The sequence below is a fragment of the Microtus oregoni genome, unplaced genomic scaffold, assembly GCF_018167655.1.
Source record: "Microtus oregoni isolate MIOR12 unplaced genomic scaffold, Mior012 000121F_001, whole genome shotgun sequence".
Taxonomy (NCBI): Eukaryota; Metazoa; Chordata; class Mammalia; order Rodentia; family Cricetidae; genus Microtus; species Microtus oregoni.
This window is the reverse complement of record NW_024544751.1, coordinates 183,818-201,526: the sequence shown is the minus strand read 5'-3', so window position 1 is coordinate 201,526 and position 17,709 is coordinate 183,818. Positions and strand designations below refer to the sequence as shown.

At 49.4% G+C, this 17,709-nt stretch overlaps 2 protein-coding genes across 3 annotated transcripts in view; one reads left to right on the top strand and one right to left on the bottom strand.

Moving 5' to 3' along the window:
* Window positions 1-687: 687 nt before the first annotated feature.
* On the bottom strand, window positions 688-17,470 carry LOC121444335 (coiled-coil domain-containing protein 22). 2 transcript variants are annotated; one of them, XM_041646149.1, is made up of 18 exons: window positions 17,312-17,470; window positions 12,718-13,057; window positions 12,032-12,209; window positions 7,734-7,866; window positions 6,721-6,827; window positions 6,515-6,581; window positions 6,230-6,408; window positions 4,351-4,545; window positions 3,573-3,635; window positions 3,351-3,470; window positions 2,772-2,891; window positions 2,572-2,688; window positions 2,369-2,470; window positions 2,175-2,282; window positions 1,816-1,911; window positions 1,575-1,634; window positions 1,417-1,491; window positions 688-1,031 (listed from the first exon to the last, which is right to left on the bottom strand). In XM_041646149.1, the coding sequence occupies exons 2-18, from the start codon at window positions 12,765-12,767 to the stop codon at window positions 918-920; spliced, it is 1,884 nt and encodes a 627-aa protein (XP_041502083.1). In that variant the 5' UTR covers window positions 12,768-13,057; window positions 17,312-17,470; the 3' UTR covers window positions 688-917. The 2 variants fall into 2 exon arrangements, with proteins under 2 accessions (XP_041502083.1, XP_041502084.1); XM_041646150.1 differs by having other exon boundaries at window positions 12,718-12,937.
* Window positions 14,686-17,709, top strand: part of LOC121444334 (voltage-dependent L-type calcium channel subunit alpha-1F-like) — a 28,170-nt gene continuing 25,146 nt past the window's right edge. Inside the window, 4 exon segments of the mRNA XM_041646148.1 lie at window positions 14,686-14,710; window positions 16,298-16,547; window positions 17,020-17,125; window positions 17,343-17,482. Of these exon segments, the coding sequence (XP_041502082.1) occupies window positions 14,686-14,710; window positions 16,298-16,547; window positions 17,020-17,125; window positions 17,343-17,482 (521 nt within the window).

Here is a 17,709-nt window from a genome sequence, read left to right as displayed (position 1 = left end):
GGAGGCAAGTCCTGGACATATCTACAGAGACCAGGCAATGATGTTTCTGCCGTCTTGCCTGCCAGGGCCTCTGCTCCCTATCTAGCTACCCTCCTGGATTATATCTTCCGCCTTAAGGCTGAGGGACACCAATCCCAGCCCAGCCCCTACCCCAACCTAGCCCCAAGACAGGCTTTCCAGCCAAAAAGCCCTCAGACCCAGCTATACATACAGCCTGCCTTGGCCACTCCCAAGTGGAAAAATGACAGACACATAGTCATAAGCCTGGACTCAACCCAACCCTAAAACACAAAGAGCCTGCCTTGGTACATTCGCCTGCCCTCAAAGTTGCATAGTCCTGCAGTCTCACGTGACTGCAGCCCTACTGACTCATACAGCCACATCGGGAACCATGGGCACTAACTGTCACACATATGCAGACCCTTGCACAACAGCAGCACCGGAACCTTCAGGATTGTATCCCAGAAAACCACACAGGCATAACTAGTAATACACAGTCTCATGCCATGCCCCAAAATATCAAGTCACAGCTTGTCAGAACTCACACATGTACACACATGCAGCCCCCTCCACTGTATCTCCTGAGTTCCATGAATACACACTGACTCATCAAAATCTACCCCATGTCTCACTTGCCACTGACCCCAGTCCTCTACCCCAAGCCCCAATCCATGCCTCAGCGTGGACCACAGAAGAACTTCTCTTTTATTTGGGATAGAAGGCCCCTCTAATAAACTGTGGTCAAGCTAGACAATCACCCTGATCAAAGATGGGACCCGATAAGCAGGCATCTGGGTTTAAAATCCCAGCAGGAGAACGCGAAGGCCGAACGGAAGGAAGTGCTAGAACCAGTGCTTGGGCACTGCCTCCAGCACCCCCAAATTCCTGCCTGTGGCGAGGAGACCTCCATCAGGCCTCTAGGCCTCCCGGACCCGGGCCAAGAGGCCAGCATTCTCCTGGCGAAGGGCTCGGTAGTCCTCACAGATCTTCTCCAGGTTGCTCAGAGTCTTCTTGCCCATCTCTGTCTCGATCTAAGACAACACAATGCACACATCTTCAGTATGCAGGGCCCATTTCCCAGCCCCTGCTGGCTACCCCTCTACTGCATTACTCTCTGCTCCCCCCATCCCTGTAACAGTAGCCAGTCCCTTCCCATCATCAGACCTCTGTGGATGTCCTTCCCATCACCTAAAGTCACAGTTTCTACCATGGGTTCTAGGAGCTAGGCATGAGGAACCTCAAGTTAGAAGCCAGGGCTCAGAGTAGACGACTGGCTAGCTCCAGGTCCCAGACACAACAGGCCCCATGGCTGGGCCTCTAGTTCTCAGTTGTCTGGTTTCGCAGACTCTCAGTGTAAAGCAAGGAACTATCATCGCCTGGTCTGCCTCCATTCCCCTTCCTACTCCCAGATCTCACCTGCTCCTCAAGGTCTCGAACTTCCCTCATGATGGTGCCTGTGTCCTCAATGGTCTGGATGAGCTGGCTGCAATTCTAGAGACAATAAGAATGCAAGGCTTGCTTGTGCCTGTGCTAGCCCTCCACAGCCAGTCCACCAGGCACATGGCTCCCCTCACCTCATGCAGGGCAGCTAGATATTTGTAAGCCTTCCGGACAGCGTCATCCTTCTTAGCGTCCTGAAAAGACAGAAGGGACCACAAACGTGTCAGCAAACTGTTCCCACTTGTCCATGACGCCAGCCCCATCTAGACCCACTCTTTCCTACCACTTTGCCTTCACCCCTCCTGAGAGAAAAGCTAGGCCCAAGCAATAGGCAACAGCCCAGTCCCGCCCTCCCCCTCCCCACCCGCTCCATACCTTGAACACAAGCTCATCAGTCACTGCAAATGTCCGGTCCAGCTTCCCAGAGAGAGAGTTGATTTCCTTCTGAAGTTCCTTTGTGTCCGACAAGATCTGGCAGAAATCAGGGCAGCCATCAGTCCATGTCTGGGGCACGGTGGCTGGCTAGCGATGGTACTCATGCGCCTGCACTTACATCCAGTCAGGGCCTGCGTCACTGTGTTGGGGTGTCTGGGGTATACTGTATGTGCCTCTTATGTGCTGGAGTGTACCTGAGCAGCTCTGCCTACCAGAGACCATAAAGTCCCTGTGTAACTACCCTACACCTGTCTGCCCACGTGATCTGTGATCCACCCATCAGAGCCATAGTGGCACACCTTAGTGATTTCTTCTTTCTGCTTCCGGATGTTGCCCACAATCTCCAGGATGCGCTGGGTATAGGCCAGCCGGGACACATCTTTTGGTAAAGTCTCCAGCTCTGACACCTAGACAGGAACATGGCAGGCATGAGCCCAAGCCCCACACTCCACCCCCAGTTACAGCCCAGGGCCCTAAAATCGGCCGGCCTTACCAGCTGCTTATAGACCTCCTCCTTCCTGCGAGCCTCTTCTGCAGCTGCGCGAACACTCTGGTGTAGCTCCTGAATTTCTGCCAACCTTCGAGATGATTCCAGCTACCAGGAACCCATAGACAGAAGGCAGTGAGCAGAGCTCAGAAACAGCCCCCAGTGGAGGCAGTACATCTCCGTCCAGAGCCCAGGACTCCACCACCTACCTCCCTACAATCCTGGAGTTTTCGGAGGTGCCGGTACTCAGCAAGAAGCGGGACCCTATGTTTTTCCCACTGACTCGCTAGATGAATGACCCGCTGGGCACTACTCTCCACCACAAGCTGGCAGGAGTCAGGGAAATATGTCAAAACAGGCTAGATCCATCCACCCCACCGCTCTCGGCCCAACCCCAATCCCAGCCCACCTGCAGCTTGGCAAGGTTGGCAGCCCCATCAGGCAGCAATTCCACCACCCGACTCTTCAAGCGTAGGGCCTGCTCCTGTTCAGCCACGCTGAGTTCGCTTTGTCGACACTCGGTCTCCACCTGGTATACTCACAGCCAAGCTCCCAGTCATATATACAGATCATAATCCTAGTGAGCCCATTATGGCCCTGGCCCAGCTCAAGGCCTCAAAGATCACTCCATGGCCTCTATCTACTACAGGCCTCAGGATCTTCAGCTCCATACTGACAGCCAGAAGCCCTGAGAAGCCCTGCAAGCCCCTGCTCATACAGACCCATCTTACTCCACTGATGCCCATAGCTGCTATGCCCCCCTGCAAAGCCTGACTGGTGCCCAAATGTGCCTCTAACCCCTATAGGTCCACCAAGCCATTAATTAAACATATTTCTTGGCCCCACAAATTCTCCTAGACCTTCAAGAATATTAGAGATTCTTAATATCCTCCATTAATAAGCCTGGCATCTACAGACCTTTTCAGATCAGCTCTCAAGGCCCTAGTTCTGACCTGATCCAGCCCAGGTCACTCTCCCAGCCCCTTACCTGCATAAGGTTGATTCCCAGGGTCTTCATGTCAGCTTCGACCTCCTCAATGTTGTGGTTCACACTCGCCAGCTGCTCCCGAAGGGACTCTAACTCCTGCTCTTGAGCTGCCCGTGTGTCCTGGGAAGCATAGGCCAGTCTAGGTAGAGCTACCAAGTCCAGAAGACAGGCAATAGCCTGGCTGACCCCTCTCTCTCTCTTTTTCTCTCTCTCTCCCCTTACCTGTTCAGGCCTCTGGGAGGTAGCTGGTACATCTGGTACCTGGGGGGCCTGGACCTGGGGCTCCTATGGGTAGAAGTAGCAGCCTGGTTATTAGTCACACAAGGTCCCAGCCTTCACAGCTCCGCCTCAAACCCCAAAGCACCCCCAAACACTGTACCCATGTCTGCTCAACCAGTGACAGTTTTCAGACTGTGACTACAGGAGAATAAAACACCATTTTTAACTGCAGATTAGAGTGGCTGACCACAAGGAAACCTTCCTGAGGCTAACCCTGACCACCCCAACCCTGTAACCAGCCCAACCTGTAACCACCCCGACCCTGTAACCACCCCGACCCTGTAACCACCCGACCCTGTAACCACCCCAACCCTATAACCACCCCAACCCTATAATCACCCCGACCCTATAACTACCCCCAACTCCGTAACCACCCCGACCCTGTAACCACCCTGACCGAAATGTCCATGAGAAAAGCAGGCATTCCTCTGAGTGGGGGTGTCCAAGGAAAAAGAGATGTTCCCAAAGGAAATATGTTTACCAAAGGAAAGATGGGATCTGTGCTGGGAGCACTGCACACCCCCTTACAAGTCCTACCACCTATCTGCCCTTTCTCCACTCAAGTCCCAAGAAGCTAGGGGAGCCCTCTGGGCACTGTCTCCCAGTTGGAAGGCCTACTCAGTGGGCACGGGGAAGCTGTATGGAATACAGTGGTGTTAATACGGAAAGCAATACTCAAGGCAGCCATCAGCACACTCCCTGTCCACTCTGGCCTACCTACCAGATAAAAGGTAAACTTCTCGGAATGGGTGAAGCGGGAGCCTTTGGGGGTGCTAGTCGTAGTCCTAGCATCCCAGGCCTGTAGCATCTCTCCTAGGTCTCGGACTTGTGTCGAGGCTCCAACTGGGCCCCAGCTCTGACGCAGATGTTCAGCCAGCTGTTTGTGCAGTCGCTGCTGTGCAGCCCGGGAATCCTCCTGGAAAGAACAGACAGGGGAAGAGGAAGGCATAGGGGCCTGCTGCTCCCTAGGACCCTGCCTTCTCACCAAGGCAGCTCCCTGCCCTACTGGCCTAGGAGCTCCCCAAGAACAGAGGGGTGCCTTTCTCCACAGTGGGTAGCATTTCTCTACCCACTCACTCCTCACACTGCAGAATGTGAGAAGAGAGAAAAGTGAACCTGGGGCTTTCAGATCAGAAGGAGACGGAAAGGATGGTGGGCAGCAAAGACACAGAATGTAGAGTACCAGGTCAAAAAGGGTCAGAGTTCAAGACAGAGAGAGATAAGCAACGGAGAGAAGAACAGAAACCATTTCAGTGCTGAAGGGCATGAAGAAATCATTAATTTCATTCAGCATAAAAATGGCACAAGGGTTACATAAAAATGTTCTTGTGAGTAATGACTCATCATCTTGAGTACTTAGGAGTGGAAATTATGTGGCAGTTTGGGTTAACTAGGATTTGATCCTGAACATGGAACCCAGGGCCCTGTGAATGTCTGGAGAGTGTTCTACCATGGAGCTACATTCCAAGCTCTGAGATTTGCTTTAAAATACAGGGGGAAAGTTAAAAGGAAATAGAAGAAAGACTAGAAGACAAGAATCATTAGAACAATCTGTCTATATTTATGCTTCAAAATTCCTGTGAATTTAAAGAAGAAACAGTATGGTGGTACATGCTTGTAGTCCTAACACTCAGGAGACAGACAAGGAGACTGTAAATTGTGATGCCAGCTTAGGTTATATCGTGACACCCTGTCTCAAATCTCCCCTAAAAAACCAGAAGATGGGGCAGGGAGAGAGAAAGTACAAGCAAACATGGTAACCAGGGTGGCAGGGATAGATAGATAGATAGATAGATAGATAGATAGATAGATAGATAGACAGACAGACAGACAGATACAAAAGCAAAAATGGACAGGGAGGGTGGGGAGAGGAGACAGGTGGAGAAGCAGATATGGGGGAAGAGGGGACAGATTAAGTAGACAGAGGTGGCAAGAGAAGATGAATTGGTAGGAGGGCAAGAGGGGACAGACAAAAGTGAACAGAGAGAAAGATGCAGTACACAGCCCGGCGGTGGTGGTGCACGCCTTTAATCCCAGCACTCAGGAGGCAGAGGCAGGCGGATCTCTGTGAGTTCAAGGCCAACCTGGTCTACAGAGCTAGTTCCAAGACAGGCAGACAGGCACCAAAGCTACAGAGAAACCCTGTCTCGAAGAACAAAAAAAAAAAAAAATGCAGCATACAAATGGGTACAGAAAGGATGAGAGAGGGGCAGGAAAACCACAGAACAAGAAAGACAGTAAGAGGAGATGGTGCAGACAACCAGAGCCAGAAACCATGAGGATCAGTGACAAATGCAGAGGCAGAGACAGCCCAGGGACACGCCCCAGTACCCACAGTACCCACAGGGGATACTTCCAACAGTCCCAGGTAAAACTCATGCGAGCTCACTACCCCACTAGCCCATTTTTTTTTCAGAACAGGAAAGCAAGCAAAGGGGAAGGCCTTGCTGCAGGTTCCGTCCTTATTCATTCTTTCAGGCAGGTGCACACAGAGGAGAAGCAAAGAAGAGAGGGCCAGAATGGGGACAATGAGATGTGGAGAACTAAGAGGAGCCACGGGAAGCAGAAGCTTTGGGAGGAGAGCTGAACAATGATGGTACCTGGGATGGGAGGCGGTGTGTCCGGCACACTCGGTCTTCATCCCCTGGGCAATCCCTGCTCACATGCTGGCAAAGCTGGATGGCGTGATGCTCTAGGAGGGAGGCTGCCCTCCCCACAAGTGGGGGCACCTGTGTGGGGGCTGGTAGCAGCAGGGGACTCGCCTGGAACTCCCGTGGCTCTGAAGGCAGAAACAGTGCCAGTCAGCTTCCCCCTTCACCGCCCTACACCAATGCTCACACACTCCTCTCCCTTCCTCACTTAGATCCATACAGCTGCAGCCTCACCTCCTCTGGAACTCAGCTCAGGCAGAACCAACGTGCTGGAGTGGAATGACTGCCGGAGGGCTGAGCCCTGTAGAGAGAGCAGAGTCAGCCTCTAGGTTGAGGTACTAGTGAAGGGGGGGGGGGGGGGCAACAACCTGAGCAAGCGCATGAGGGCAAAGAAGGCAAGGAGGGCGCAAGTCCAGATGGACAGGAGGTGGGGATCCCACCTGGAGGCGCTGCAGCTTGGGAGTTCGAAGGAGAGGTGGGACCCAGGGCAGGGCCAGCTGGTCCCGGATTTGGCTCCCAATGGCCCGAAGGAAAATAGCCGAGTCACCTATGGGGTGAGGGGTGGAGGTCGGGGGGGGGGGGGGGGGGGATAGGGAAGGAGTGACATGCCATAAATCTGAAAGTACTGGGAAGCCAGCCTGGGAAGCCAGCTGCAGCACCTGATCCCTCGCCTCCTAGTGCAGGTAGAGTCAATTAACATTCTCGCTCATCCAACAGTTACTGAGCTTAAAGTAGGTAGCTACCAGTTACGTCAAACACTGCTTCAGGAGACAAAAGTGATAAGGTCCCCATCTTCATAGCGTCAGCAGGATAACAGAAAAGAAACTTCATGAATAGGACCATTAGGACCATCTATTCTAAGCAGGAGAGAGAAGGATTGCTAAAAGGGGCTGGAATGTTCCAAAGAGCAGCCAGAGAAAGGCCTCGCTGAAGTAACAGAGCAGAAGGCACAAGAGTTGAGGGCGTATTTAATCTTTTGACATCCTGACATCATATTATCATCTACAAAGATAAAGCACGCTCAAGAACAGAGCGGTTCAGTCACACCAAACAATCTCCTAACGTTTGAAGCGGGTTTAGTTTTGTGCTGCCTGACGTTCACAGCTATTTTCAGCAGCGCATGCCCCGTGGGTGGGACTCACTTAGTAGGGAGTTGACCATGAAGAGATCTGAGGGAAGAATAATCCAGGGACCCAACACCCTGAGGCTAGACCTGGCCTGGCACATTTGGGAACACTAAGAACACCCATATGATGAGAACGGAGTGAGGAGCAGAGGTACAGGAGGGAAGCTGGGCAACTCATTTCCTACCTCATGCTACCTGCCTTGAATCCATCTGCTCTCTGACCTTGGATCTACCCATTCTCCCGAGAATACATCCACCCCCTACCCTTCCTGTCACTTCTCTTAGCCCCTATCACCCTGGGAACACAGTCCATTCAGGACCCCATACCTGCAGGCTGGTCTGCATCCTCAGAGGCATCGGTGGGGAGCCGCTCAGCCAAGAAGAGAAGCAGGTCTCGAAGGTCAGGCTCACTGGGATAGAGGAAGTTCTGATAGCCAAGCTCCAAGGGATAGCCCAGGTCCTGGGGGTTAGCAAGTATAGCCAGATGATGATACTGAGGGTAAAAAGCCAGGCCCTCATTTGCCAATCAAAGAGGAGCCTCCTGATCTGGGGGCCCTGGGACTACCACACCTGCTCTGACTCTTTCACTTGCCATCACCCTCCCACTCCCCCCCCCCACCCACATCACCAAGGCATTCTGGCCACAAAGTCATCATACTCAGTATTATAAGATCAATAAAAGAGATTAAAGCTCAGCAGGCTTGCTGACAGTGGCAGCGCACGCCTTTAATCCCAGCACTTAGAAGGCAGAGGCAACAGGATCTGTGAGCTGGAGGCTAGCGTGGTCTACAGAGCAAGTTCCAGGACAGCCAGGGCTACACAGAGAAACCCTGTCTCCAAAAACAAAAACAAAGTTCAGCCTTGTTAACTATGACTCAAAATCCAAAGGCCATAAAAGAACACAGGATTTCTGCCCATGTGAAAAAAAAAAAAGAAATAACTTTAAAAAAATATAACTAACAAAGTCAAAAGAGCAATGACAGCTTAGGAAAACAATATCCATCGCCTTTGAGAAGAAGTCATGAACCTATCTCTTATATAAGTAGTGCCTAAAAATAAACAGAACTGGGGATGTGGCTCAGAGTGCTTGCCTATGTGAGCAAGGCCCTAGGTTCCACCCCCAGTACCAACAAAATAATTCCCACAACCATCATGATCAATGACAACAGGCAAAAGATCAGCAAACACACAGCTCAGGAAGAAAGGACTCTCAAGAGTTCCAGAGAGGCTGGGCGGTGGTGGTGCACGCCTTTAATCCCAGCACTCGGGAGGCAGAAGCAGGCGGATCAAGGCCAGCCTGGTCTACAAAGCAAGTTCCAGGACAAGCTCCAAAGCTACAGAGAAACCCTGTCTCGGAGGGAAAAAAAAAGAGTTCCAGAAAGGTTCAAAGACAAAGCAAACTTCCTGGGCTCAAACCCAAGTTCTGCTTCTTACCAACTGTGTGATCATGAGTCAATACTTCTCTGTACTTCACTTTTGTTAAAAGAAAAAAATTATACCAAGGGCTAAAGAGATGGCTCAGTGGTTAGGAACACTAGCTGCTCTTCTGAAGGACCTGGGTTCTAGTCCCAGCATCCACATGGTGGCTCATGACCCTCTGTAACTCCAGTTCCAGGGGGAGGCTGGAGAACTGGCTCAGTGGTTAAGAACACTGGCTGCTCATCCAGAGGCCCTGGGTTAGATTCCCAGCACCCACATGGCAGCTCACAGCTGTCCTTAACCCCAGTTCAAGATGTTCTAAGGCCCTTTCTGTCCTCCATGGCAAGTACATGATGTACAGACACATGCAGGCAAAACACCCATGCACATAAAAATAGATAAGTGCATTTTAGCCAGGCAGAGGTGGTGGTGCACGCCTTTATTCCCAGCAGTTGGGAGGCAGAGGCAGGTGGATCTCTGTGAGTTCGAGGCCAACCTGGTCTACAAGAGCTAGTTCAAGGACAGGCTCCAAAGCTACAGAGAAACCCTGTCTCGAAAAAAAAAAAAAACCTCCAGTTCCAGTGGAAGGCAATAACTCCTTCTGACATCCACCAGTACCAGGCACACAAATGATGCATATATACACACATACATGTAGGCAAAGCACTCATATGCACAGAATGAAAAATCTAAAATCTAAATAAATAAAAAAATTTCAATATCTTTTTTTAAATGTATTTATTATGTATGTAGTATTCTGTCTGCATATATGCCTGCTGGCCAGAAGAGGGCACCAGATCTCATTAAAGATAGTTGTGAGTCTCCATGTGATTGCTGGGAATTGAACTCAGGACCTCTAGAAGAGCAGCCAGTGAGTGCTCTTAACCACTGAGCCATCTCTCAAACCCTAAACATTCTTTAAAAAAATATTAAAAGGCCAGGCGGCGGTGGCGCACACCTTTAATCCCAGCACTCGGGAGGCAGAGGCAGGCGGATCTCTGGGAGTTCGAGGCCAGCCTGGTCTACAAGAGCTAGTTCTGGGACAGGCTCAAAGCTACAGAGAAACACTGTCTTGAAAAACAAAAAAAAATATTAAAAGTACTCATCTGGGACAACTGTCAGGAGGCTTAAATGAGTTCTCATCATGCTATCACAGTGCCTGGTGCAGAATATTGACTCAAAAACCACCATTATGCCGGGCGGTGGTGGCGCACGCCTTTAATCCCAGCACTCGGGAGGCAGAGGCAGGCGGATCTCTGTGAGTTCGAGGCCAGCCTGGTCTACAAGAGCTAGTTCCAGGACAGGCTCCAAAACCACAGAGAAACCCTGTCTCGAAAAACCAAAAAAAAAAAAACAAACAAACAAACCACCATTATGATATGTATTCATGTATTCTGTCACAACAGAAGCTGTATTAGAGGATCATGGTCACACAAGAATAAAAAAAAAAAACAACTGGGGTCTATGCTACATAATTTAAAGCTTATAAAATCTGACATCTATGATCTAAGAGTTGTGACGGATAAGGAAACTCATTCCAGGAGTGAGGTGCTGTGGTGGTTTGAAAGAGAATAGCCCCATAGGCTCACAGATTTGAATGCTTGGTCTCCAGGGAGCAGTGCTATTTAAAGGATTTGGTGTGGCCTTGTTAGAGGAAGTGTGTCACTAGAGGCGGGCTTTGAGGTTCCAGAAGCCTGTGCCAATCAAGCCCAGAGTTCTCTTCCTGCTGCCTTGGGATCCAGATGTAGAACTCTCAGCTACATCTGTCTGTGTGCCTCCATGCTCCCCACCATGAGAATAATGGACTAAACCTCTGAAACTGTAAGCCAGCCCCAATTAAATGCTTTTTTAATAAGAGTAGCCATGGTCATGGTGTCTCTTCACAGCAATAGAGCGCTGACTAAGTAGCCTTATACAGTGACAAATGCCCAAAACACAGAGGTGTTTCAGGTATAGAAATGGATACCAAAAGCAAGGGACACAGAGAGGAAGACACCAAACACACAATGCTGAATTGGAGACCCTTTTTGATTGCTGCTGGCAAGCCATGGCTGCTGAACCAGACAATCACAGGTATCCCTTGACCAGCAGGTTCCCCATACCGAAATTAACATGAGCCACAACATCCAGAGGCAGACAGCACTGAGAAGGGAACATCAGAGAAAGTCTCATACCATCCACCACCTTGGTACTTCCCACTGAGCATACTATGTGCCCAGCAGAAGACATAGCTTCTCTCTTAAAAGGCCATCTTCCAGAGGCTGAGAGATGGCTCAGGGGTTAAGAGCACTGGCTGCTCTTCCAGAGGTCCTGAGTTTAATTCCCAGCAACCACATGGTGGCTCACAACCATCTGTAGTGAGATCTGGTACCCTCTTCTGGCATGCAGGGATACATGTAGACAGATGCTGTATATATAATTAATAAATAAACCTTTTAAAAAAAAACCATCTTCCAGAATGTGGCCCTGAACAGGGGCAAACTGATCACTTCATGAGGCAAAGAGCCCTAGACAGAAGAATATGGGAACAGTTTGGCAAATCTGAGAGTGCTGACCTAGCCAGGAAGAGCCAACAGGGGTACTGCTCAGACCAAAACTGCATAAGCACTTTATTTGATCTAACAGAGCAGTGGTTTTGTAACTACAAGAGGCACAATACAATGTAACAGATGATGTTTTCCTAAAACAGAACACCTCTCTATGGGTAACCATCCCTTCCCCAGTTCTATGCCATGAAACAGCAGCTAATCAGCCCTATAGGAGGTTCATGTGATCTGGGCACAACTAATCAGAGCTTGGTTTGGAAGTATATAACGCAATCAAAGTCTTTCTTCAGCCCTGATATATAGGTAAATGGATACAATGTAACACTGGGGTGAAATCTTGACGGCAAGCTTAAAAGGTGGGGGCTACAGCTAGTCCAGGGGTAAACTGGATCAGCTCATTTACCCCACACAACCTTTTAGCACCTCCATTTCAGAGATAAGGAAATAAGCCACGGCAGGGTTAGGGTCATACAGCCAGGATGCGTAGAGCTATGTAGAGTCAGAACTAATTGCACGGTTTGGCTACACATGTGGCAGCTTTAACCATTAATGAATGGCAAGCCACAAAGAGGGACAGAGAGGAAGGCAAGAGTGTCAAAGAACTTGGTGACTGTGAAAAGGGAATGAAGGTGGTGTGCATACTGGGAGGAGGGCACTCACCATGCAGGCCTGAGCCAGGCTCATGGCCAGGCGAAACCGGGCAGACATCGCTGGTGGCAGCAAGTGACTGAGGCCAGAGCCCACGTCAGGACTGATCACTCGAAGGCATCGGACCACGGCCTCTACTACCAGCTCAGTGGTGAAAGCTCGCAGAGTCTGCACTTCTGGAGGAACTGCCCTAAAGAGGAAAGCAGCAGGCTTGAGGAGGGGTTAGGGGGGAAAAACAGCCTTCTAGAGAAGGAAGCGCTAGTACCCAGGGGCAGGGAAGAGCCTAGGTTTCAACAGACACTGGGTGTCTGTGACTAGGACTTCTACTTGGTCCAGTCTCAGGGACTCTAGAGACGCTGAGTGCCAGTCCTGGATTGTAAGTTTCCTGGATCTCAGAGTGCAGGTGTCTTACACCCTCTACATATCAGGGTCCCAGCATATTAGTGTCCAAATCACACATTTCAGGTCTCAGTTCCCACGGTTCGAGTCTTATAAGGTGCCTGAGTCCTCTGGGCTTACCAAATGTCCAGGTCAAACGTTTGGGAGATCCGTGATGTTAAGGTGTAGGTGGGCTTAGGATCCTGTAAGTTGGGGCCCTTGGTTGCCAAGGTCTCGATTTTAAGGTTCCCGGGTAATGGGGTACTAGGTTTTGGAGTCCCGGATGTGAGCAATTGGAGGCAGTGGGGCTGCGTACTTACGTGCCCGCCTGGCGCAAAGAATGGATGAGGATTCGATCGGCCTCTTCCATGCTGGAGTCAGTTCTAACTCTGCTGGGGCTGGGTCCGGGACCGGATCAGAGAAAGTGGAGCAACGCTGTAGCAACTGCTCTCCGCGCCCACGGAGGACAGAGCATCACGTGCCGCGCAAGGAACATTGGGAAGTGTAGTTCTGCGAGTGAGCGCTGCGCAAGCGGGATGCCTGGAGGCGTGATATATTGCACACACTCAGAGCTGAGTACGCAATGGCTGCTGGAAGCTGTAGTTCTCCCATCTGAAGTTCTGCAGCCTCGTCCAAAGGAAAAAGGAATTGTGCTAGCAGCTGAGGGACAGGACAGAGAAATGCTTCATTTAAGGAAGCTTCATCTTCCAAATTATAAAAGCCTACAAGTGTACAAAATGACTGTTCCCCTCTGTGCTGCTTTCCTCATCTGTAAAATGAGAATTTTGATAATACCTACGTTCTACGGTCAAGATATAATTACTACTCCTAGGAAGGCAGCTCAAGATAAGGGCTCCTGCTACCAAATCTAACAGGCTGAATTCTGTTCCCGAGATCCACATGGTAGAAGGCGAGAAATGACTCCATAGAGTCTGAACTCCACACGTGCGCTGTGACACATGTATGCTTGAGCGTGCACACAAACATGTAATAAATACATTTTAAATAAATAAACAAACCTAATTACTGGGCCATTAAGATGGTTCATCACGTAAAGCCTCTTGCCACCAACCCTGGCAAACTGAGTGAGATACCTAGGACCCACATGGCAGAGAAAGAATAGACGCCTACAAATTGTCCTCTGACATCCACACATGTGCAGTGGTACCACTGTCAGGCACGCACAATAGATGAAAGAAAAAACAAAGTTACTAAACCAGGTGCAGTGGAAAACACCTGTAATCCCAGGACCTGATTGAAGCAAAGGTTGGGCTACGCCGGGAGACTCCCTCAAAAAAGGAAGAGAGTGGTGGGGAGGGAGAGAAAGAGCTGTCAGTCATGCAATCAATAAATGAATCGTTTTAATATACTAATACACACACGTTCAATCAAAAGAGTATTAACACAACAATATCTATGCAACCATTACTTATTGAACAGCCTATTTTGTCTCCCCTGCTCAATAGTCCTAATTTTTGTTATAAATCACACACATATACACACACATCACGTACATGACTCAGTTTCTGAACAATACTTTGTTTTTTATTGTTGTGCTGTTTTGTCTTGGTTTGGTTGACAAAGTCTTGCAATGTAGTCCAGGCTGACCTCAAAACTGTAATGGTAGTACTCCTCTTTCTCCCAAGTTCTTGCATTAAAAGCTTGTACCACCACACATGACTGTATTCTATTTTTAATTACTGTAGATTTATAATGAATCTTGATAACAGATATGGCAAGCCTTCCCATCTTGTTCTTTAAAAAAAAAGTGTTGGCATTTCTTGGTTCTTTGTATCTCAAAAATGTCAATTCCAAAGAAAATTATGCTGGGATTTTGTTTGGTATAGCCAAAGCAAAATGCCAAACGGATCACTTTGGGAAAAATTTACATCACCACTAAATGTTATATATTTCTCCATTTTACATCCCTTTGATATTTACTATTTGACTCTTTTTTTCATAGAGATAATAATGCTCATGTTAATTTTGTCCAATGTACTTAAAATTTTGTTATTGGAAAATTGCATCATTTTTTTCTTATTTCAGCTTCTGTCTACTTAGTGCAGGTATCTATTTGGTAAATAGTTAACCGGAGCCTTTTCACTTGCCAGTCTCTGGCTTACAAATATCTCCCCTGTTCACCCTCCCAACTGACACTATCCCCATTTGCTCCCCTGTTCACCCTCCCAACTGACACTATCATTCCCCGCCCTGTGACCTTAATCTCTCTAAGGCTGGAGGAGAAGAGGGGGATGGTGTCCAGATGGCCCTTACATCTCCAGAGGAGGATGTCAGAATCTGAAGGCGGGAAAGGTGAGAGCAGCCATCCACCCCTGAACACCCTTGGAGTCACCCCGGGCTCTGGTCCACCCTCACCCTCTCACCTCCCCACTGCTCACCTGGATCCTTCTCCTGGAGAGTCTCTGAGGAAATAGAGTATCATCACTCTTTTCCTGTCCTAGCTACCCCTTAGAGCTTCTTTGTCACCTGCCATATAGGCACCACAACCTAGCCCATGTCCCCAGTACCCTCCCCAACCTCATTCATAGCCTCGGTTCCCAAATGAAAGCCTGACTCCATCCTGACACTAGTACTCAGTCCACTTCTAACTCCAATCCAGTAGCACTCGAAACCTTCATCTAAACCATCCTAACCAGAAGACAATGCCCTACCTCCAGCACAGGGGACCTTAGACTGCAAACCTCACAATGGCTACAGACTTTATCATGAACTTGAAGGTCATCTAACCTCTAGATACCGGTACTGCTACTGACCGATTTTCCCTGGCTGCCCAGAAACAGCACAGATCCTTTTTCAAATTGTTATTAATTTATTTTTATAAGTGTATGTATGTCCCTGAGTTTATGTATGAGTGCCATGTGTGTGCAGTGCCAACCGAGGTGAGAAAGGGGCAACAGATCCCCTGCAACTGGGGTGACAGGAGACTGTGAGCTGCCAGGTGGGTGCTGGGAGCCAAACTTCCATCCGCTGGAAGAGCAATGCTGTGCTCCTAACCACAGAGCCACCTCTTCAGGTTAAACAGACACAAAACCAATACAGAGCAAGAGCATGCAGTTGCTGCTATTGTAAACTGGGAAGGTCAGATTGTCAGAATGCTTGATTTTGACCACTTCAGCAAATTACTAACGCTTGCATCTCAGGTTCCTCATTTTCAAAATAGTGATAATACTACATACTAGGCATTCTTATGAACAGGGAGCTCAATTTACTCCTCACAGCGCCCTTATAATGTAGTCAACCGTTATTATCTTCCTCAGTATACAGATAAGAAAACTGAGGTTCAAGGGTAATTCCATAATTTACTCAAGGCAATACACAACTTCTAAATAGGAGTCAGAATTTGAAACTAGACAGCTGGGGATCTTAACCAGGCCTCCTACCCCTTTCAGAAACCGAAACAAAGCCACAGACTCTTGAAACTGAGTGATGAAAACCCTAATGAAAAACGCAAATCCTACTCAAAATTTATTCCTCACTTTGATCCGAAGTCCAAGCCCAACTCATTTGAATACCCAGCTTCAACCCTAAATAAAATCTCAACCAAACTCCATCCTTGCCTTTATCAGTAAGGTTAAGCCCACTTTGACCCAAAATCCAGCACTCCAGTTTGACCTTAAGTTGAAATGCACAGCACAGTGACCATCCAGCCAAGTCCTGCCCCGCTTGAAAACAGTCTTAGCTTCATCCCTCAACAAAACTCGCTCCATCCTAAACTTAACTCCAACACTGATTCTTAACCCTCAACCCATAACCCAAGCAGGCTCCACTCGTCCATAGTTTTGCATATTCTTCTCCCTTCAAACAGAGGGATAGAATTGAACAAGAAGTTGCTATGATTGTAGTATGCCATCCCTTCCCTGACTCTGTTTCTCCTCACAGACACCACTACAGAGTCCAGTCCAGCCAATGGGACAGGCCCTGGTCCTGAATGGGGGCTGAGTCCTGGGCCTCCAGTTGTGGGGCCTGATACCAATGGGGCATCAGGCCTGGGGACCCCAAGAAGAAGGACCCAGCACAACAAACACAAGACTGTAGCAGTTGCCAGTGCCCAGCGGTCACCTCGAGCACTCTTCTGCCTCACCTTAACCAATCCCCTTCGTCGGTCCTGCATCAGCATTGTGGAATGGAAGTATCCTAGGCGACTCAGGGGTAAGAATGACCAGGTTATAAAGAGTCAAGGATTAGATCAGGCCTAGAATGAAGGAGGACTGCAATTACCGGAGACCACGGATCAAATGTTGGGGCAGGGTAGACTGATTCCTGGGGTGGGCACAGAGCTCAGTGGTAGAGTATTTATTTAGTGTATTAGATACCCTGAGGGCAATCCCAACGCAGAGAAAAAGAGAGAGGGGTCAAGAACTGGAATAGAAAGGGTGTCCAGAGAAATGGCAGTCACCGGGATCAAGATCACTAAGCTGGCTATGCTTGCATATGCCTATAACCCCATAACTCGGGGAGCTGAGGCAGAACTAAAAATCCAAAGGCAGACTAGGCTACATAGCATGATCCTGCCCAGAGTCAGCACTGGGTGGAGAAGGCACCAAAGGAATATGCGGGTTTCAACGTCACTCTTCCTGGGTCCTTAACTGTGTTCACCTGAGACCTTTTGACATTCTCATCCTCCTGACCATCTTTGCCAACTGCGTGGCCCTGGGTGTGTACATCCCCTTCCCTGAGGACGACTCCAACACTGCTAACCACAACTTGGTGAGGCCTACCCCATCCCCAACCTGACTGAAGTTTCCTTTAGAACCACAGCTTAAGCCACCCAGCCAGGCCCCACCCTCCTGGACCCACCTCACTCCACTCTTGGTTCTGGCAAAAGCAACCTTGTTAACCTTAACCTGCGCCCACACCCACCGGATCTGACTCTGGCCCCAAATAAGTCCCGACCTTCACGTCCCGTCCCCGGCTCCGCCCTCAGGAACAGGTAGAATACGTGTTCCTGGTGATTTTCACCGTGGAGACAGTGCTCAAGATCGTGGCCGATGGGCTGGTGCTCCATCCCAGCGCCTACATTCGCAATGGTTGGAACCTACTCGACTTCATCATCGTCGTGGTCGGGTGCGCGTCTGCAGGGGGAGGAGCACCCCACCCTAGTTCGCAATCCACTGAATTCTGGGGCTCAGGGAAGCGACTGCTTCGGACAGTCCCTGTTGTGCAGCTAAAATCAGGCATATTAACATATGTAAAACCATTTGCGTTTCCAGTTACAGGGACTTGTATTTTTCTAAACGGAAAGGAGGGAAGGGGCGGGAGCTAAAGGCTTGACTCTCCCCCTCCCGGTTTCA

Excerpts from the sequence above, each read along its gene's own strand:
- LOC121444335 (XM_041646149.1), bottom strand. The coding sequence starts at position 12,767 with ATGGAAGAGGCCGATCGAATCCTCATCCATTCTTTGCGCCAGGCGGGC. Across the intron at positions 6,828-7,733 it reads GGATGCAGACCAGCCTGCAG|GTGACTCGGCTATTTTCCTT; the intron begins GTATGGGGTCCT and ends CTCACCCCATAG. Across the intron at positions 2,283-2,368 it reads AGGAGGTCTATAAGCAGCTG|GTGTCAGAGCTGGAGACTTT; the intron begins GTAAGGCCGGCC and ends GTTCCTGTCTAG.